This window comes from Oncorhynchus nerka, linkage group LG15 (genome assembly GCF_034236695.1).
Source record: "Oncorhynchus nerka isolate Pitt River linkage group LG15, Oner_Uvic_2.0, whole genome shotgun sequence".
NCBI lineage: Eukaryota > Metazoa > Chordata > Actinopteri > Salmoniformes > Salmonidae > Oncorhynchus > Oncorhynchus nerka.
The window spans coordinates 93,742,719-93,764,284 of NC_088410.1; the positions used below are offsets into that span (position 1 = coordinate 93,742,719).

Consider the following 21,566-nt stretch of genomic DNA (forward strand, 5'->3'; position numbering starts at 1 on the left):
ATTCTAATAGTTCTTATTGTGGTTCTGTCTCCTAACGGTGCTTCTTATTGTGTTTCTCTCATCAGGGCGTAAAGGCTGCTGGCTGTCTTGTCCTGCCCTGTAACCGAGGAGAGCCCCAATGCCAGTGGACATGCAGCCACATCAGAGGCTGTATCATTATGAGTCTACACCCAACCAGCCGCCCAGAGGGTAAGACAACACAACAACAACAACAACAACAACCACTCCTCCTCTCCTACCTGTTGGAATATCATGTTAAATTGTTTTTTGAACAGTCTGTCACAAAATACTATAAAGACACTAACAGACAGACATAAATGATTCATTCTTGTCTCTCCAAACCCAATAAAAAATGATCTGATGACTTGTCTAGTCCAGAGACAACCAGCATTTTCAGAGTAGCTAAAAGCCTAAAAGGCCAGTTCCTGGAGCAATTGTTGTGGAGAGAGTTAGCTGAGCTCTGCCCCTCTTTCCTCCCCCTCCCTCTCTCCTCCCCCTTCCTCCCCCTCCTCTCCCCATATACCACCCAGGTTGCGAGGTGAGCGGGCGAGGCGGTCTCTCTCTCTCTCTCTCTGACAGCTGCTAATTACAGGCCAGCCAGACCCGGCTGAGCTCTGCATGACTGCCCGCCCTACCGCCCGCCTGTACTCTGCTCAGGTTACCCTGCTAGAGGGAGGGAGAGGGGGGGTGAGAGACAGATAGGGAGAGAGAAGGAAAGGGGAGTGAAGGGAGATGGGGTGAGAATAACAGAGGGAGAAATGTGAAAGAATTTAGGGAGGGAAAGAGTGAGAGAGATAGGCAGAGAGAGAGGAGGGGGTGAGAAAGACAGGATAAAGAGAGAGAAAGTGAGAGGCAGAGAGAGAGAGAGAGAGAGAGAGAGAGAGAAAGTGAGAGGCAGAGAGAGAGAGAGAGAGAAAGGGAGAGAGAAAGTGAGAGAGAGAGAGAGAGAGAAAGAAAGGAGGGAGAGAGAGAGAGAAAGGGAGAGAGAAAGTGAGAGAGAGAGAGAGAGAGAGAGGGAGGGAGGGAGAGAAAGTGAGTGGCAGAGAGAGACAGAGGGGGAAACCCACCATAGTAGATTAGACAGAGAGGAGCAGCCTAAGCTCCTGCGTGGAGGAATACACATCGTAGAGAAAGAATTAGAGAGCTGAAAGGGAGACTTAGAAGGTACAGGGATGAATGAAGAGAGAGTGAGAGAAAGAGAGAGGGAGAGAGGGGTGAGAGAGGGAGGAGAGAGAGGGGGGCAGGGAGAGAGAGAGGGGGAGGCAGGGAGAGAGAGAGAGAAAGAAGAGGGGAAGAGTGGAGAGGGAGAGGGAGAGAGAAGGAGAGGGAGAAGAGTGGAGAGGGAGAGAGAGAGAGAGAGAGAGAAGGAGAGGGGGAAGAGTGCAGAGGGAGATAGAGAGAGAGAAGGAGAGGGGGAAGAGTGCAGAGGGAGATAGAGAGAGAGAAGGAGAGGGGGAAGAGTGCAGAGGGAGATAGAGATAGGGAGGGAGAGAGAGTGAGAGACAAAGAGGGAGAAAGAGAGCAAGAGAGAGCGAGACAGAGAGAGAGAGAGACAGAGGAGAGAGAGTAAACGTTAAATGTATGAGAACATTGCTACTAGGCTTCCCTGGTCTGTTCAGTTTCTAAATGAAAAAACAGTTAGTGTCTATGGCTCTATAACAACATTACTCTGAATAAGAGTGCAGCGCCACCTGCTGGTGAATGAAAAGCGCAGAAGCGATGAAATCCTTTGCTGGATAGGCAACCAACATGCTGTTTACTGTTCAGAAGTAGTTGTTAAACTATCCGTCTGTTCTTTCTTCCTCTGTTTCTCTCTGCATCTTTTTACATTTTACATTTATTTCACCTTTATTTAACCAGGTAGGCTAGTTGAGAACACCTTTATTTAACCAGGTAGGCCAGTTGAGAACACCTTTATTTAACCAGGTAGGCTAGTTGAGAACACCTTTATTTAACCAGGTAGGCTAGTTGAGAACACCTTTATTTAACCAGGTAGGCTAGTTGAGAACACCTTTATTTAACCAGGTAGGCTAGTTGAGAACACCTTTATTTAACCAGGTAGGCTAGTTGAGAACACCTTTATTTAACCAGGTAGGCTAGTTGAGAACACCTTTATTTAACCAGGTAGGCTAGTTGAGAACACCTTTATTTAACCAGGTAGGCTAGTTGAGAACACCTTTATTTAACCAGGTAGGCTAGTTGAGAACACCTTTATTTAACCAGGTAGGCTAGTTGAGAACACCTTTATTTAACCAGGTAGGCTAGTTGAGAACACCTTTATTTAACCAGGTAGGCTAGTTGAGAACACCTTTATTTAACCAGGTAGGCTAGTTGAGAACACCTTTATTTAACCAGGTAGGCTAGTTGAGAACACCTTTATTTAACCAGGTAGGCAAGTTGAGAACAAGTTCTCATTTACAATTGCAACCTGGTCAAGATAAAGCAAAGCAGTTCGACACACACAACAACACAGAGTTACACATGGAGTAAAACAAACATACAGTCAATAATACAATAGAAAAATCTTTATACATTGAGTGCAAATGAGGTGAGATAAGGGAGGTAAAGGCAATAAATAGGCCATGGTGGCGACGTAATTACAATATACCAATTCAACACTGGAGTGATTGATGTGCAGAAGATGAATGTGCAGGTAGAGATAATGGGGTGCAAAGGAGAAAGATACGTAAATAAATACAGTATGGGGATGAGGTAGTTGGATGGGCTATTTACAGATGGGCTATGTACAGGTGCAGTGATCTGTGAGCTGCTCTGACAGCTGGTGCTTAAAGCTAGTGAGGGAGATATGAGTCTCCAGCTTCAGTTATTTTTGCAGTTCGTTCCAGTCATTGGCAGCAGAGAACTGGAAGGAAAGGTGGCCAAAGGAGGAAATTGGCTTTGGGGGTGACCAGTGAGATATACCTGCTGGGGCGCGTGCTACGTGTGGGTGCTGCTATAGTGACCAGTGAGCTGAGATAAGGCAGGGCTTTACCTAGCAGAGACTTGTAGATGACCTGGAGTCAGTGTGTTTGGCGACGAGTATTAAGTGAGGGCCAGACAACGAGAGAGTACAGGTCGCAGTGGTGGGTAGTATATGGGGCTTTGGTGACAAAACGGATGGCACTGTGATAGACTGCATCCAATTTGTTGAGTAGAGTGTTGGAGGCTATTTTGTAAATGACATTGCCGAAGTCGAGGATCGGTAGGATGGTCAGTTTTACGAGGGTATGCTTGGCAGCATGAGTGAAGGATGACAGGGTAGCCTAGTGGTTAGAGTGTTGGACTAGTAACCGAAAGTAACCGAAAGGTTGCAAGTTCAAATCCCCGAGCTGACAAGGTACAAGGTACAAATCTATCGTTCTGCCCCTGAACAGGCAGTTAACCCACTGTTCCTAGGCCGTCATTGAAAATAAGAATTTGTTCTTAACTGACTTGCCTAGTTAAATAAAGGTAAAATAAATTTTAAAAATTGTTGTGAAATAGGAAGCCGATTCTCAATTTAATTTTGGATTGGAGATGTTTAATGTGAGTCTGGAAGGAGAGTTTACAGTCTAACCAGACACCTAGGTATTTGTAGCTGTCCACATATTTTGAGTCAGAACCGTCCAGAGTAGTGATGCTGGACGGGCGAGCAGGTGCGGACAGCGATCGGTTGAAGAGCATGCATTTAGTTTTACTTGCATTTAAGAGCAGTTGGAGGCCACGGAAGGAGAGTTGTATGGCATTGAAGCTCATCTGGAGGGTTGTTAACACAGTGTCCAAAGAAGGGCCAGAAGTATACAGAATGGTGTCGTCTGCATAGAGGTGGATCAGAGAATCACCAGCAGCAAGAGCGACATCATTGATGTATACAGAGAAGAGAGTCGGCCCGAGAATTAAACCCTGTGGCACCCCCATAGAGACTGGCAGAGGTCCGGACAACAGTCCCTCCGATTTGACATACTGAACTCTATCAGAGAAGTAGTTGGTGAACCAGGCGAGGCAATCATTTGAGAAACCATGGCTGTTGAGTCTGTCGATAAGAATGTGGTGATTGACAGAGTCGAAAGCCTTGGCCAGGTTGATGAATACGGCTGCACAGTAATGTCCCTTATCGATGGAAGTTATGATATCATTTAGGACCTTGAGCGTGGCTGAGGTGCACCCATGACCAGCTCTGAAACCAGATTGCATAGCGGAGAAGGTACGGTGGGGTTCGAAATGGTCGGTAATCTGTTTGTTGACTTGGCTTTCGAAGACCTTAGAAAGGCAGGGTAGGATAGATATAGGTCTGTAGCATATAGGTTTGGGTCTAGAGTGTCTCCCCCTTCGAAGAGGGGGATGCCCGCGGCAGCTTTCCAATCTTTGTGAATCTCAGACGATAAGAAAGAGAGGTTGAACAGGCTAGTAATAGGTGTTGCAACAATTTTGGCAGATCATTTTAGAAAGAGAGGGCCCAAGTCAGCTGATTTGTAGGGGTCCAGATTTTGCAGCTCTTTCAGAATATCAGATATCTAGATTTGGGTGAAGGAGAAATGGGGGAGGCTTGGGTGAGTTGCTGTGGGGGGTGCCGGGTAGTTGACCGGGGTAGGGATAGCCAGGTGGAAAGCATGGCCAGCCGTAGAAAAATGCTTATTGAAATTCTCAATTATAGTGGATTTATCGGTAGTGACAGTGTTTCCTAGCCTCGGTGCAGTGGGCAGCTGGGAGGAGATGCTCTTATTCTTCATGGATTTGTCCCAGAACTTTTTTGAGTCTGTGCTTCAGGATGCAAATTTCTGCTTGAAAAAGCTAACCTCAGCTGTCCTAACTGCCTGTGTTTATTTGTTCCTAACTTCCCTGAAAGTTACATATCACAGGGCTGTTCGATGCTAATGCAGAACACCACAGGATGTGTTTTGTGTTGGTTAAGGGCAGTCAGGTCTGGAGAGAACCAAGCGCTATATCTGTTCCTGCTTCTACATTTTTTGAATTTATTTAAAATGGTGAGGGAAGCACTTTGAAATAATAACCAGGCATCCTCTACTGACGGGATGAGGTCAATGTCACACTCTCTGTCTCCCTCCCCATTTGTCCCTTTCACTCGCTCTCTCGCTCTCTGTCTGACTGAGTGCAGGGTAACCTCCCTCTATCTCTTTCACTCCCTCTCTCCCTCTCTGTCTGACTGAGTGCAGGGTAACCTCCCTCTATCTCTTTCACCCTCTCTCTACCTCTCTCTGTCCCTCTCTCTATCTATCCCTCTAACTCTCTCTCTATCCCTCTCCCTCTCTCGTAGTTGGTTGTGTAACTGCACTGTCTGGTCCTGATATCTTTATCTCGCTGTGTGTCTCTGCATGTCTCGGTGTGTATCCTTGTGTATCTGTGTGTCTCTGTTTGTCTCTTTTTGTCTCTGCATGTCTCTGTGTGTATCTGTGTGTATCTGTGTGTCTCTGTGTGTATCTGTGTGTCTCTGTGTGTCTCTGTGTGTCTCTGTTTGTCTCTGTGTGTCTCTGTTTGTCTCTGTTTGCCTCTGTTTGTCTCTGTTTGTCTCTGCATGTCTCTGTTTGTCTCTGTGTCTCTGTTTGTCTCTGTGTGTCTCTGTGTGTCTCTGTGTGTCTCTGTGTGTATATGTGTGTATCTGTGTGTCTGTATACTGTGTGTCTCTGTCTGTGTGTCTGTCTGCTTGTCTAGTCTTACTCCATCAGGAAGGTCACCCTGCGATGTGTCATCGCTCCGTGCTCCACTCCACAACGGCCACCCTATGGACTGCAGGAACATGTACAACCCTATGACCCCTAACCCCATGACCCCTAATCCCAGGACCAACCCTAACTCTGGGGTCAACCCCATGGACCAGTACATGCAGCCCCCTCTGGCCCCCCCACTGCACAGCATGATGGGACACCGTGGCATGAATCAGTTCTCCGATGGTGAGCCAGTCCTTTATTAATTCCATGGTTGCAGAGCTACCGGTAATTTACCAAAGTTACCAAAATCTTCAGGAATTTTGGTAATTAACAGAAAATCTATGGCAAATCTATTGTCGGTTTTGTAATTTATACTTAAATAACTTATTTTTTCAAATTCATATATAGTATTAATTTATTATATCTGTCCATATTGTCCAGGATTTTCTAATAGATGGCCCATTTGGTTTAAGAGAAAACAGACTAATTAATGGAAAATGCATCTAATCAACAATGGCATTATTTTCAATTACTTAGAACTCGTCCAGCTATTGACTTTTTTCACAACTGCCACCAGTTTGACGCAAAAACATTGACAACAAATACATATTGACAGTTTTTTTTTTAAATGAATAAGGATATTTCAGCTTCTCCTCATATTAAACATCAATGTTAGTCACTAAAATCAATCAATCAAATGTATTTCTAAAGCCCTTCTTACATCAGCTGATATCTCAAAGTGCTGTACAGAAACCCAGCCTAAAACCCCAAACAGCAAGCAATGCAGGTGTAGAAGCACGGTGGCTAGGAAAAACTCCCTAGAAAGGCCAGAACCTAGGAAGAAACCTAGAGAGGAACCAGGCTATGAGGGGTGGCCAGTCCTCTTCTGGCTATGCCAGGTGGAGATTATAACATAACATGACCAAGTTGTTCAAATGTTCATAGATGACCAGCAGGGTCAAATAATAATAATCACAGTGGTTGTAGAGGGTGCAACAGGTCAGCACCTCGGGAGTAAATGTCAGTTGGCTTTTCATAGCCGATCATTCAGAGTATCTCTACCACTCCTGCTGTCTCTAGAGAGTTGATAACAGCAGGTCTGGGACAGGTAGCACGTCCGGTGAACAGGTCAGGGTTCCACAGCCGCAGGCAGAACAGTTGAAACTGGAGCGGCAGCACGGCCAGGTGGACTGGGGACAACAAGGAGTCATCAGGCCAGGTAGTCCTGAGGCTTGGTCCTAGGGCCCAGGTCCTCCGAGAGAAAGAAAGAATGGCCATGTCCCTAAAGTAGTCAGAACAGCCATGTCCTAAAGCAGTCAGAATGGCCATGTCCTAAAGTAGTCAGAATGGCCATGTCCTAAAGCAGTCAGAATTGCCATGTCCTAAAGCAGTCAGAATGGCCATGTCCTAAAGCAGTCAGAACGGCCATGTCCTAAAGCAGTCAGAATGGCCATGTCCCTAAAGCAGTCAGAATGGCCATGTCCTAAAGCAGTCAGAATGGCCATGTCCTAAAGCAGTCAGAATGGCCATGTCCTAAACAGTCAGAACGGCCATGTCCTAAAGTAGTCAGAATGGCCATGTCCTAAACAGTCAGAACGGCCATGTCCTAAAGTAGTCAGAATGGCCATGTCCTAAAGCAGTCAGAACGGCCATGTCCTAAAGCAGTCAGAACGGCCATGTCCTAAAGCAGTCAGAACGGCCATGTCCTAAAGTAGTCAGAATGGCCATGTCCTAAAGCAGTCAGAATGGCCATGTCCTAAAGCAGTCAGAATGGCCATGTCCTAAAGTAGTCAGAATGGCCATGTCCTAAAGCAGTCAGAACGGCCATGTCCTAAAGCCAGTAAAAATGTGATTATTCTCCTTCTGTGTGTTTGTCCAGGTGGAAACAGCTCCCCCTACTGTCAGAACAACCTCATGTCATCCCACTATGGCTTCCCCCACGGCCACGGATCAGACCACATGGGAGGTGGTAAGAAAATGACATGCTGTTCATTAAGGCACCAAATGGAAGAAAAACGACTGAAACAGGGAGGGACTAACCTGGACTTGCAAATTTGGTTTAAAAATGTTTTCCGTTGCAATCCCCTCTCTCTCTCTGCTACCTGTCCCTCCCCCTCTCTACCCCCTCCCTGTTCCCCACTCCCCAACCCCCTCTCTACCCCCTCCCTGTTCCCCACTCCCCAACCCCCTCTCTACCCCCTCCCTGTTCCCCACTCCCCAACCCCTCTCTACCCCTCCCTGTTCCCCACTCCCCAACCCCCTCTCTACCCCCTCCCTGTTCCCCACTCCCCAACCCCTCTCTACCCCCTCCCTGTTCCCCACTCCCCAACCCCCTCTCTACCCCCTCCCTGTTCCCCACTCCCCAACCCCCTCTCTACCCCTCCCTGTTCCCCACTCCCCAACCCCCTCTCTACCCCCTCCCTGTTCCCCACTCCCCAACCCCCTCTCTACCCCCCCTGTTCCCCACTCCCCAACCCCCTCTCTACCCCCTCCCTGTTCTCCACTCCCCAACCCCTCTCTACCCCTCCCTGTTCCCCACTCCCCAACCCCCTCTCTACCCCCTCCCTGTTCCCCACTCCCCAACCCCCTCTCTACCCCCTCCCTGTTCCCCACTCCCCAACCCCCTCTCTACCCCCTCCCTGTTCTCCACTCCCCAACCCCCTCTCTACCCCCTCCCTGTTCCCCACTCCCCAACCCCCCTCTCTCCCCCTCCCTGTTCCCCACTCCCCAACCCCTCTCTACCCCCTCCCTGTTCCCCACTCCCCAACCCCCTCTCTACCCCCTCCCTGTTCTCCACTCCCCAACCCCCTCTCTACCCCCTCCCTGTTCCCCACTCCCCAACCCCCTCTCTACCCCCTCCCTGTTCCCCACTCCCCAACCCCCTCTCTACCCCTCCCTGTTCCCCACTCCCCAACCCCCTCTCTACCCCCTCCTGGCTCATTTCTCCTGTCTTCCCCCAAACCCCCACTCCCCTCTCTCTCCCCCTTCTTGCTCCTTTCTACCCCCAACCCCTCTCCCTCCTTTCCCCTGTCTCCCCCAATCCCTCACTCCTCTCTCTCTACCCCCTCCTGGCTCCTTTCTCCTGTCTCCCCCAATCCCCCACTCCTCTCTCTCCCCCTTCTTGCTCCTTTCTACCCACAACCCCTCTCCCTCCTTTCTGTTCCTCAGGTTGGCGGTTCTCCACGCCTCGCTCCATGCTGAAGCTGAGTAAGAAGCGTGCTCTGTCCATCTCTCCTCTGTCTGACGCCAGCATGGACCTCCACACGGTCATCAGGACCTCTCCTAACTCACTGGTGGCATTTGTCAACTCACGATGTGGACCAAATGGAGGCTCCTCCTATGGACATCTGTCTGTTGGTGCTATGAGGTTAGAGCCTTACACTATACTAAACTATAGTACACTATACTGTAATAATACTAAACTATAGTACACTGTACTATACTATACTGTACTATACTATAATGTACTATACTGTACTATACTACAGAACCAAATGGAGGCTCCTCCTATGGACATCTGTCTGTTGGTGCTATGAGGTTAGAGCCTTACACTATACTAAACTATAGTACACTATACTGTAATATACTAAACTATAGTACACTGTACTATACTGTACTATACTATAATGTACTATACCGTACTATACTGTACTATACTATATTATACTGTACCATACTATACTGTGCTATACTATATTATACTGTCCTATACTATACTGTACTATAATATACTGTACTGTACTATACTACATACCCAATGGAGCCAACTCCTATGGATATCTGTCTGTTGGTGCCATGAGGTTAGAGCCTTACACTATACTAAACTATAGTACACTATTCTATACTGTACTATACTATAATGTAATATACCGTACTATACTGTACTATACTATATTATACTGTAGCATACTATACTGTGCTATAATGTACTATACTATATTATACTGTACTATACTGTACTATACTACAGACCCAATGGAGCCAACTCCTATGGACATCTGTCTGTTGGTGCTATGAGGTTAGAGCCTTACACTATACTAAACTATAGTACACTATACTGTAATATACTGTGCTATACTGTACTATACTCTGCTGCACTATGCCGTACTATACAATACTGTACTGTATTGTACTGTACTTTCTTGTACTATACTGTACTATACTGTGCTGTACTATACTATACTGTACTGTATTACACTATACTGTACTTTGTTGTACTGTACCTTGTTGTACTGTACTGTACTGTATTACACTATACTGTACTTTGTTGTACTGTACCTTGTTGTACTACACTGTACTGTATTACACTATACTGTACTGTGCTGTACTGTACTGTACTGTACTATACTGTACTGTGCTATACTGTACTGCACTATACTGTACTGTACTGCACTATAATGTACTATACTGTACTATACTATACTGTACTATGCTGTACTATACTGTACTGTACTACACTATACTGTACTATAATATACTGTACGATACAGTACTATACTGTACTGTACTATACTGTACTGTACTACACTACTGTACTATACTATACTGTGCTATACTGTACTATACTGTACTGTACTATACTGCACTATACTGTGCTATACTGTACTATACTGTACTGTACTACACTGTACTATACTGTACTGTACTACACTATACTGTACTATACTGTACTGTACTACACTGTACTATACTGTACTGTACTACATTATACTGTGCTATACTGTACTGTACTATACTGTACTGTACTATACTGTACTATACTTTACTATACTGTGCTATACTGTACTGTACTATCCTGTACTGTACTATACTGTACTATACTGTGCTATACTGTACTGTACTATACTGTACTATACTGTACTGTACTGTACTATCCTGTACAGTACTATACTGTGCTATACTGTACTGTACTGTACTATACTGTACTATACTGTGCTATACTGTACTGTACTATACTGTACTATACTGTGCTATACTGTACTGTACTATACTGTACTATACTGTACTATACTGTGCTATACTGTACTGTGCTATACTGTACTGTACTATACTGTACTATACTGTACTACACTGTACTGTACTATACTGTACTATACTTTACTATACTGTGCTATACTGTACTGTACTATCCTGTACTGTACTATACTGTACTATACTGTGCTATACTGTACTGTACTATACTGTACTATACTGTGCTATACTGTACTGTACTATACTGTACTATACTGTACTATACTGTACTGTGCTATACTGTACTATACTGTACTATACTGTACTATACTATACTGTGCTATACTGTACTGTACTATACTGTACTATACTGTGCTATACTGTACTGTACTGTACTATACTGTACTGTGCTATACTGTACTGTACTATACTGTACTATACTGTACTATACTGTACTACAGACCCAACAGTCTGTTGTTGCCATGAGGTCAGATCTCCAGAACATTTCCTATAGAACTGGAACACAATAGAAGTCAATAATAGACATACTCTTTGGCTTCATAGTTGCTTTGTATTGAAATGTCATCTGGAAATTCATCCACTATCATCAGCTTTATTCTATGTGGGCAGTGTTATATCCATAGATATCAAGATGATTCAATTGCTTATAATCATTCTCCATTCAGTTGAATGTTTATCAGTAATCTGTGATCTGTCTATAATAGCCATATGTCTTGTCTCCTGTACGGCAGTCCGTCTATGGGTCTCTCCAACTCCATGAACTACCAGTCCAGACAACAAGGCTCAATGTACGGTGGACACACCCCGGGACCCTGCCACGCCCCTCCCACTAGAATACCCCCACACAACCCCCGACTCCACCCACCCAAACATGGACACGTAAGACTATTTATGATTGTCTTGAGACACCTGCTACGGGCTCCACCTGATAAAGACAAGTCGTGCAGAGAAACAGAAAGACATTCTAAAACAACTACAGTATGTAAATTGAATAGTCCTGACGTGTTTTATGTGTGTAGCTGTAGAAATAGGCGGTGCAGGCCAGTGTGATGGTGTTTTACCAGCCATTCTAACGTACCATGGATGTGACAGAGTGTAACTCTGACTTGGTCTGTGTTGCTGTGTAGCTGAAGACAGAACCCGGACTGGGCAATGTGATGGATGGGATCAATATTAAGTGTCTGGAGGAGAGATCCGAGGGAGACATGGCCAGCCCTTCTTCCCCTGGCACACAGGTAACAAATAACACTACACGCTCAACCACACAACACACACACACACACAACCACGGGTAACACTACACACTCAGACACACACAAACACACACCCTCAACCACACATAACAACACTACATACTCAACTCTCAATCACAACTTTAAACATAGTTTAATTTTGCTAACGATTTCTGTGTGAGAGATGGTCATTGTGAGAGACAGAGATGGTGTGTGTGTGTGCATGTTCTGGTGTTTTAACAACTGCTACCCATACATGATTTGATGTAATGCCATGTGAGTACCATGAACGTCCTGGTGTTGTTGAACCCTGACCTTCTTGACCTGTACCCAGGATCCTCTGCTGGGTCTGCTGGACTGCCGGGAGGATCTGGATAGGGAGGAGAAACCGGAGCCAGAGGTCATCTATGAGACCAACTGCCACTGGGAGAGCTGCAGCAAGGAGTTTGACACGCAGGAGCAGCTAGTGCACGTGAGTACGTTAGGGACAGGAGAAGCTAATGCACGTGAGTACGTTAGGGACAGGAGAAGCTAGTGCACGTGAGTACGTTAGGGACAGGAGAAGCTAGTGCACGTGAGTACGTTAGGGACAGGAGCAGCTAGTGCACGTGAGTACGTTACGGACAGGAGCAGCTAGTTCACGTGAGTACGTTAGGGACAGGAGCAGCTAGTTCACGTGAGTACGTTAGGGACAGGAGAAGCTAGTGCACGTGAGTACGTTAGGGACAGGAGAAGCTAGTGCACGTGAGTAAGTTAGGGACAGGAGCAGCTAGTGCACGTGAGTACGTTAGGGACAGGAGAAGCTAGGGCACGTGAGTACGTTAGGGACAGGAGCAGCTAGTGCACGTGAGTACGTTAGGGACAGGAGAAACTAGTTCACGTGAGTACGTTAGGGACAGGAGCAGCTAGTTCACGTGAGTACGTTAGGGACAGGAGCAGCTAGTGCACGTGAGTACGTTAGGGACAGGAGAAGCTAGTGCACGTGAGTATGTTAGGGACAGGAGAAGCTAATGCACGTGAGTACGTTAGGGACAGGAGAAGCTAATGCACGTGAGTACGTTAGGGACAGGAGCAGCTAGTGCACGTGAATACGTTAGGGACAGGAGCAGCTAGTGCACGTGAGTACGTTAGGGACAGGAGCAGCTAGTGCACGTGAGTACGTTAGGGACAGGAGCAGCTAGTGCACATGAGTACGTTAGGGACAGGAGCAGCTAGTGCACGTGAGTACGTTAGGGACAGGAGCAGCTAGTGCACGTGAGTACGTTAGGGACAGGAGAAGCTAATGCACGTGAATAGGGACAGGAGGAGCTAGTCATGTGATTAAGGACAGGAGGAGCTAGTGCACGTGAATAGGGACATGAGGAGCTAGCGCACGTGAATAGGAACAGGAACAGCTAGTGCACGTGAATAGGGACAGCATAAGCTAGTGCACGTGATTAGGGACAGGGAAAGCTAGTGCACGTGAATAGGGACAACAGAAGCTAGTGCACGTGAATAGGGACAGGGAAAGCTAGTACACGTGAATAGGGACAGGATAGGCTAGTGCATGTGAATTTGGACAGGAACAGCTAGTGCACGTGAATAGGGACAGGAAAAGCTAGTGCATGTGAATTTGGACAGGAACAGCTAGTGCACGTGAATAGGGACAGGAGAAGCTAGTGCACGTGAATAGGGACAACTCTCAGTCTAGAGTAGTGGTCTCTAACTCTCAGTCTAGAGTAGTGGTCTCTAACTCTCAGTCTTGAGTAGTGGTCTCTATCTCTCAGTCTAGAGTAGTGGTCTCTACTCCCAGTCTAGAGTAACGGTCTCTAACTCTCAGTCTAGAGTAGTGGTCTCTGACTCTCAGTCTAGTGTAGTGGTCTCTAACTCTCAGTCTAGAGTAGTGGTCTCTATCTCTCAGTCTAGACTAGCGGTCTTTAACTCTCAGTCTAGAGTAGTGGTCTCTAACTCTCAGTCTAGAGTAGTGGTCTCAATCTCTCAGTCTAGAGTAGTGGTCTCTAACTCTCAGTCTAGAGTAGTGGTCTCTATCTCTCAGTCTAGAGTAGTGGTCTCTAACTCTCAGTCTAGAGTAGTGGTCTCTAACTCTCAGTCTACAGTAGTGGTCTCTAACTCTCAGTCTACAGTAGTGGTCTCTAACTCTCAGTCTAAAGTAGTGGTCGCTATCTCTCAGTCTAGAGTAGTGGTCTCTATCTCCGCGTCTAGGGGAGTGGTCTCTAACTCTCAGTCTAGTGTAGTGGTCTCTAACTCTCAGTCTAGAGTAGTTAGTCTAGAGAACACATAACACAGCATTCTGGTAAAGACTGAACACTCTTGACATGGCATTAACATATCTCTCTCTTCCACAGCACATCAACAATGAGCACATCCACGGAGAGAAGAAGGAGTTTGTGTGCCACTGGCAGGAGTGTTCCAGGGAGCAGAGACCATTCAAAGCCCAGTACATGCTGGTGGTTCACATGCGTAGGCACACAGGAGAGAAACCACATAAGTGTACTGTGAGTATGCTACTTACTGTAGCCTGGTCTCTCTCTCTCTCTCTCAAACCGACCTTTGAAATGAATTGTTAAATGAATTTTAATTCAGTTTAGAATCACATTTTTAATTCATCAGATAATGACATTTCAAAGATCAGTTTAAGAGAGAGAGAGAGGGGTACAGTACAGGTAGTTTACTCACAGTGCATGTATGTGGCTTTCATGATGATTCTCTACCTGACACTGATTGAATCAGATGTTGGCTTTCAGTCTACATAATGTATGTTTGTACATAATGTATGTTTGTACATGTGTTTCAATTTGATGGGTGTTATAAAACATTGTGAATCTGTTTCAGTTTGAGGAGTGTAATAAGATCCCTGTTGTATCAGATGGAAGGCTGTATGTAATAAGATCCCTGTTGTTTCAGATGGAAGGCTGTATGTAATAAGATCCCTGTAGTTTCAGATGGAATGCTGTATGTAATAAGATCCCTGTTGTTTCAGATGGAAGGCTGTATGTAATAAGATCCCTGTTGTTTCAGATGGAAGGCTGTATGTAATAAGATCCCTGTTGTTTCAGATGGAAGGCTGTATGTAATAAGATCCCTGTTGTTTCAGATGGAAGGCTGTATGTAATAAGATCCCTGTTGTTCCAGATGGAAGGCTGTATGTAATAAGATCCCTGTTGTTCCAGATGGAAGGCTGTATGTAATAAGATCCCTGTTGTTCCAGATGGAAGGCTGTATGTAATAAGATGTCTCTGTTGTTCCAGATGGAAGGCTGTATGTAATAAGATCCCTGTTGTTTCAGACGGAACGTTGTATGTAATAAGATGTCTCTGTTGTTTCAGATGGAAGGCTGTATGTAATAAGATCCCTGTTGTTTCAGATGGAAGGCTGTATGTAATAAGATCCCTGTTGTTTCAGATGGAAGGCTGTATGTAATAAGATCCCTGTTGTTTCAGATGGAACGTTGTATGTAATAAGATGTCTCTGTTGTTCCAGATGGAAGGCTGTATGTAATAAGATCCCTGTTGTTTCAGATGGAACGTTGTATGTAATAAGATGTCTCTGTTGTTTCAGATGGAAGGCTGTATGTAATAAGATCCCTGTTGTTTCAGATGGAAGGCTGTATGTAATAAGATCCCTGTTGTTTCAGATGGAACGTTGTATGTAATAAGATCCCTGTTGTTCCAGATGGAACGTTGTATGTAATAAGATGTCTCTGTTGTTCCAGATGGAACGTTGTATGTAATAAGATGTCTCTGTTGTTCCAGATGGAACGTTGTATGTAATAAGATGTCTCTGTTGTTTCAGATGGAAGGCTGTATGTAATAAGATCCCTGTTGTTTCAGTTTGAGTAGTGCAATGAGATCAATCAATCACATTTATTTATAAAGCCCTTCTTACATCAGCTGATGTCACAAAGTGCTGTACAGAATCCCAGCCTAAAACCCTAAACAGCAAGCAATGCAGCTGTAGAAGCACAGTGGCTAGGAAAAACTCCCTAGAAAGGCCAGAACCTAGAAAGAAACCTAGAGAGGAACCAGGCTATGAGGAGTGGCCAATTCTCTTCTGGCTATGCCAGGTGGAGATTATAACAGAACATGGCCAAGATGTTCAAATGTTCATAGATGACCAGCAGGGTCAAATAATAATAATCACAGTGGTTGTAGAGGGTGCAGCAAGTCGGCACCTCAAGAGGAAATGTCAGTTGGCTTTTCATAGCCGATCATTCAGAGTATCTCCACAGCTCCTGCTGTCTCTAGAGAGTTGAAAACAGCAGGTCTGGGACAAGGTCGCACGTCCAGTGAACGGGTTAGGGTTCCATAGCCGCAGGGAGAACAGTTGAAACTGGGGCAGCAGCATGACCAGGTGTACCGGGGACAGCAAGGAGTCATCATGCCATGTAGTCATGTAGTCCTGAGGCATGGTCCAAGGGCTCAGGTCCAGAGAGAGAGAGAGAGAGAGAGGGGAGGAGAGAGAGAGAGAGAATACTTAAATTCACACAGGACACCGGATACGACAGGAGAAATACTCCAGATATAACATACTGACCCTAGGCCCCCAACACATGAACTATTGCAGCATAATTACTGGAGGCTGAGACAGGGGGGGTCGAGAGACACTGTGGCCCCATCCGACGATACCCCTGGACAGGGCCAAACAGGCAGGATATAACCCCACCCACTTTGCCAAAGCACAGCCCCCACACCACTAGAGGGATATCTTCAACCACCAACTTACTATCCTGAGACGAGGCCGAGTATAGTCCATTAAGATCTCCTCCACGGCACAAACCCAAGTATGGGGGGGAACCCGCACAGGAAGATCACGTCAGTGACTCAACCCACTCAAGTGGTGCACCCCTCCTAGGGACGGCATGAAAGAGCACCAGTAAGCCAATGACTCAGCCCCTGTAATAGGGTTTGAGCAGAGAATCCCTGTGGAGAGTGGGGAACCGGCCAGGCAGACACAGCAAGGGCGGTTCGTTGCTCCAGTGCCGTTCCGTTCACCTTCAGACTACACTCAATCATAGGACCTACTGAAGAGATGATTCTTCAAGAAAGACTTAAAGTTCGAGACCGAGTCTGCGTCTCTCACATGGATAGGCAGACCATTCCATAAAAATGGAACTCTATATGAGAAAGCCCTGCCTTCAGGTGTTTGCTTTGTAATTCTAGGGACAGTAAGGAGGCCTGCGTCTTGTGACCGTAGCATATGTATAGGTATGTACGGCAGGACCAAATCAGAGAAATAGGTAGGAGCAAGCCCATGTAATGCTTTGTAGGTTAGCAGTAAAACCTTGAAATCAGCCCTAGCCTTAACAGGAAGCCGGTGTAGAGAGGCAAGATTCTAGCAGCCGTGTTAAGCACTAACTGAAGTTTATTTAGTGCTTTATTCGGGTAGCCGGAAAGTAGAGCATTGCAGTAGTCTAACCTAGAAGTGACAAAAGCGTGGATGAATTTTTCTGCATCATTTTTGGACAGAAAGTTTCAGATTTTTGCTATGTTACGTAAATGGAAAAAAACTGTCCTTGAAACAGTTTTGATATGTTTGTCAAAAGAAAGATCAGGGTCCAGAGTAACGCCGAGGTCCTTCACAGTTTTATTTGAGACGACTGTACAACCATTAAAGATTGTCAGATTCAACAGAAGCTATCTTTGTTTCTTGGGACCTAGAACTAGCATCTCTGTTTTGTCCGAGTTTAAAAGTAGAACATTTGCAGCCATCCACTTCCTTATGTCTGAAACACAGGCTTCTAGCGAGGGCAATTTTGGGGCTTCACCATGTTTCATCGAAATGTACAGCTGTGTGTCGTCTGCATAGCAGTGAAAGTTAATATTACGTTTCCGAATGACATCACCAAGAGGTAAAATATATAGTGAAAACAATAGTGGTCCTAAAATGGAGCCTTGAGGAACACTGAAATTTACAGTTGATTTTTCAGAGGACAAACCATCTACAGAGACAAATTGATATCTTTCCGATGGATAAGATCTAAACCAGGCCAGAACTTGTCCGTGTAGACCAATTTGGGTTTCCAATCTCTCCAAAAGAATGTGGTGATCGGGCCTCCCGGGCACTGCATCATAGTGCTAGCTGTGATTCTGTGCTAGCTCGTGATTCTAGGTTCAAGCCCAGGCTCTGTCGCAGCAGGCCGCAACCAGGAGGCTCATGGGGCGCCGCACAATTGGCCCGACACACAATTGGCCCAGCGTCGTCCAGGTTAGGGCGGGTTTGGCCGGTAGGTCTCATCGCGCACTAGCGACTCCTGTAGCGGGCCGGAGGCAGTGCACGCTGACCAGGTGTACTGTGTTTCCTCCGACACATTGGTGCGGCTGGGTTGGACGTGCGTTGTGTCAAGAAGCAGTGCGGCTAGGTTTGGTTGTGTTTCGGAGGATGCGTGACTCTCGACTCTCTGTTGTTTCAGTTTGAAGTCTGTAATGAGATGCCTGTTGTTTCAGTTTGAGGGCTGTAATAAGGCCTACTCTCGCCTGGAGAACCTGAAGACCCACCTGAGGTCTCATACGGGGGAGAAACCATACGTCTGTGAACACGAGGGCTGCAACAAAGCCTTCTCCAACGCCTCAGACAGAGCCAAGCACCAGAACCGTACACACTCCAACGAGGTACACGCTGGAAATCAATCACACTAACTAACTCCTCACCTGCTTCAAGTTCACTCAAATTATAGATTTAAATTGTGTTATGAATAACTAGTGAATAATCTATCAGTATCCAGGCTAAGTTACACTCGGCCGTGATTGTGAGTCCTGCAGGGCGGCGCACAATTTGTTCTTAACTGACTTGCCTAGTTAAATAAAGGTTAAAATCAATTTACAAAATATGAATAAAAATATGAATAACATCGATATCTATAATTTATCTCACAGATGCATCTAATGTTTTCTGAAATACCATTTGAAAAAACAGATGGCCTAAGAAATCACTTTTAAATTTAAAAAAACGTCTGACGTGTGTCATCATGTGTGCTGTGTTGTGTCCTCCTGTCCCTCTGCAGAAGCCTTACGTGTGTAAGATCTCTGGGTGTACTAAGCGCTACACAGACCCCAGCTCTCTGCGGAAGCACGTGAAGACTGTCCACGGCCCTGAGGCTCACATCACCAAAAAGCATAGAGGAGACACTGGGCCTCGGCAGCCAGGCTCATCACTGACACCTGGTGGACAGCGTGGTGAACTGCTGCTGGAGAAAGAAGAGGCTGGACACAGGGAGGACTGCAAACTGCTGGCACCTGAGAGCACTCTGGTGAGTTTAGACTGGAGAGTCCATGTCTTTGTAAATAAACAATGTATTTCTTTGAATATGGTTTCATGTTGATTTTGTGGATTCTATGAGTCTATGAATTTGAGAGTGGTTACATTTCTCCAGCCCCATCCCTCAGCCGTAATAGAAAAACAAGTGGTGGGGCTGTTTTTGACAGTAAAACGTGTGGATTGGTGTTTTAAGTGACATGTTGTTTCTCTCTGTCTCTGTCTCTGTCTCTGTCTCTCTCTCTCTCTCTCTCTCTCTCCATTTCTCTCTCTATACCACCGCCTCTTTCTCTCTATCACCACCTCTCTCCCCCTCTCTCTCTCTCTCTCTCTCCCTCTCTCTCTCTCTCTCTCTCTCTCTCTCTCTCTCTCTGTCTTTTCTCCCATCTTCCAGAAGTCTCAGCCCAGCCCGGGTGGCCAGTCTTCCTGCAGTAGCGAGCGCTCTCCACTGGGGAGCGCCAACAACAACGACAGCGGTGTGGAGATGAACCTGAATGCAGCTGGCAGTCTGGAGGACCTGACCGCTCTGGAGGACGGAGGGGCAGGAGGAGGCTGCGAGGCGGGGTGCTCAGGGGCAGGGATGGGGGGCATGTCAGCACATGCCCTGAAGAGACTAGAGAGCCTGAAGATAGAGAAGCTGAAACAGGTCAGAAGACCAACTCCGCCCGGATGCTGTGGTGGGGGGAACAAGCTGCCTGCACTCACAGGTATTAAACTTGACTGACAGATAGGAAGGAACTGCCAGGTACTGGACTGAAGACATTTGACTGACAGATAGGAAAGAACTGCCAGGTACTGGACTGAAGACATTTGACTGACAGATAGGAAGGAACTGCCAGGTACTGGACTGAAGACATTTGACTGACAGATAGGAAAGAACTGCCAGGTACTGGACTGAAGACATTTGACTGACAGATAGGAAAGAACTGCCAGGTACTGGACTGAAGACATTTGACTGACAGATAGGAAGAAACTGCCAGGTACTGGACTGAAGACATTTGACTGACAGATAGGAAGGAACTGCCAGGTACTGGACTGAAGACATTTGACTGACAGATAGGAAGGAACTGCCAGGTACTGGACTGAAGACATTTGACTGACAGATAGGAAGGAACTGCCAGGTACTGGACTGAAGACATTTGACTTGATTTTAGATCAAATATGCATATTTTCATCTTGATCATCCTTTGAACAGTTTAAATTAAATTTAAATTAAACAAATTATTCTCATTGTGATAAAATCAGTACGAAGATAAGATCATATCTTACACGTGTCACTAGAATACCCAAAAATAATATTCACTTTAAAAAAATTATAGCTCTCTTCCCTGTTGTAGTATTGTCTGTGCACCACTAGACTCTTAACATGATGGTTCTAGTCCTGCTTTGTTCCTCCAGGAGGTCCAGGGGAGATGATGGGAGGGATGTGTTCTCCCTCGCCCCTCCTCTCCAACCGCCGAGTCATGGAACTGTCCAATCACGAGCTGGGGGGTGGATCCTCTGGCATGGTCTGTCCTATCAGTGACCGGAGGGGGAGTGGCACCAGCAGCATGAGCTCGGCCTACACAGTGAGCCGTCGTTCTTCCATGGTTTCCCCCTACCTCTCCAGCCGACGCTCCAGCGAGGTCTCCCAGCTAGGAGGAGGGGGAGCTGCGGGAGGAGGAGGCGGAGGTGGGTCGCCTAACAGACATTTGACACAAAATTAAAACATGCTGTTTGTAATTCTAGCATGTTCCATGGCATATGAATTGCCATGGTAACCTAAATGTATTTAGGGACAACAACAAAAATTCACTCCAAAGTCGTATTTATAATGTTTGTGAAAGTATTACAGTAAAATTGGTTTTACAGTAAAATGTGTGCAAGCATTCTATTTGAATTTAAAAAAACATGAGCTGGCGCAAACCCAGGAAAACATGGTTTGTGTGAAGAAGACACAGTGATGCTGAAACGTTGGTAAATACCCAATAAATTACTAGGAGTTTATATATGGAGTTTATATATGGGTTTATATATGGGTTTATATATGGAGTTTATATATGGAGTTTATATATGGGTTTATATATGGGTTTATATATGGAGTTTATATATGGAGTTTATATATGGAGTTTATATATGTTTATATATGGGTTTATATATGGAGTTTATATATGGAGTTTATATATGGGTTTATATATGGAGTTTATATATGGAGTTTATATATGGAGTTTATATATGGGTTTATATATGGAGTTTATATATGGAGTTTATATATGGAGTTTATATATGGAGTTTATATATGGGTTTATATATGGGTTTATATATGGAGTTTATATATGGAGTTTATATATGGGTTTATATATGGGTTTATATATGGAGTTTATATATGGAGTTTATATATGGGTTTATATATGGAGTTTATATATGGAGTTTATATATGGAGTTTATATATGGAGTTTATATATGGGTTTATATATGGAGTTTATAT

General features: G+C 45.5%; 1 protein-coding gene across 1 annotated transcript in view; it reads left to right on the forward strand.

Annotated features, from left to right (window-relative positions):
• The first annotated feature begins 5,418 nt into the window (after positions 1–5,418).
• The window catches only part of LOC115120559 (zinc finger protein GLI1-like), a 28,143-nt gene continuing 11,995 nt past the window's right edge, over positions 5,419–21,566 (forward strand). The window contains exons 1-11 of the mRNA XM_065002033.1: positions 5,419–5,888; positions 7,525–7,614; positions 8,814–9,012; positions 11,348–11,495; positions 11,744–11,851; positions 12,183–12,320; positions 14,194–14,343; positions 18,292–18,456; positions 18,849–19,094; positions 19,494–19,806; positions 20,498–20,770. Coding sequence (XP_064858105.1) covers positions 5,513–5,888; positions 7,525–7,614; positions 8,814–9,012; positions 11,348–11,495; positions 11,744–11,851; positions 12,183–12,320; positions 14,194–14,343; positions 18,292–18,456; positions 18,849–19,094; positions 19,494–19,806; positions 20,498–20,770 — 2,206 coding nt within the window. The 5' untranslated portion in view covers positions 5,419–5,512. The remainder of the gene's footprint in view (positions 5,889–7,524; positions 7,615–8,813; positions 9,013–11,347; positions 11,496–11,743; positions 11,852–12,182; positions 12,321–14,193; positions 14,344–18,291; positions 18,457–18,848; positions 19,095–19,493; positions 19,807–20,497; positions 20,771–21,566) is intronic.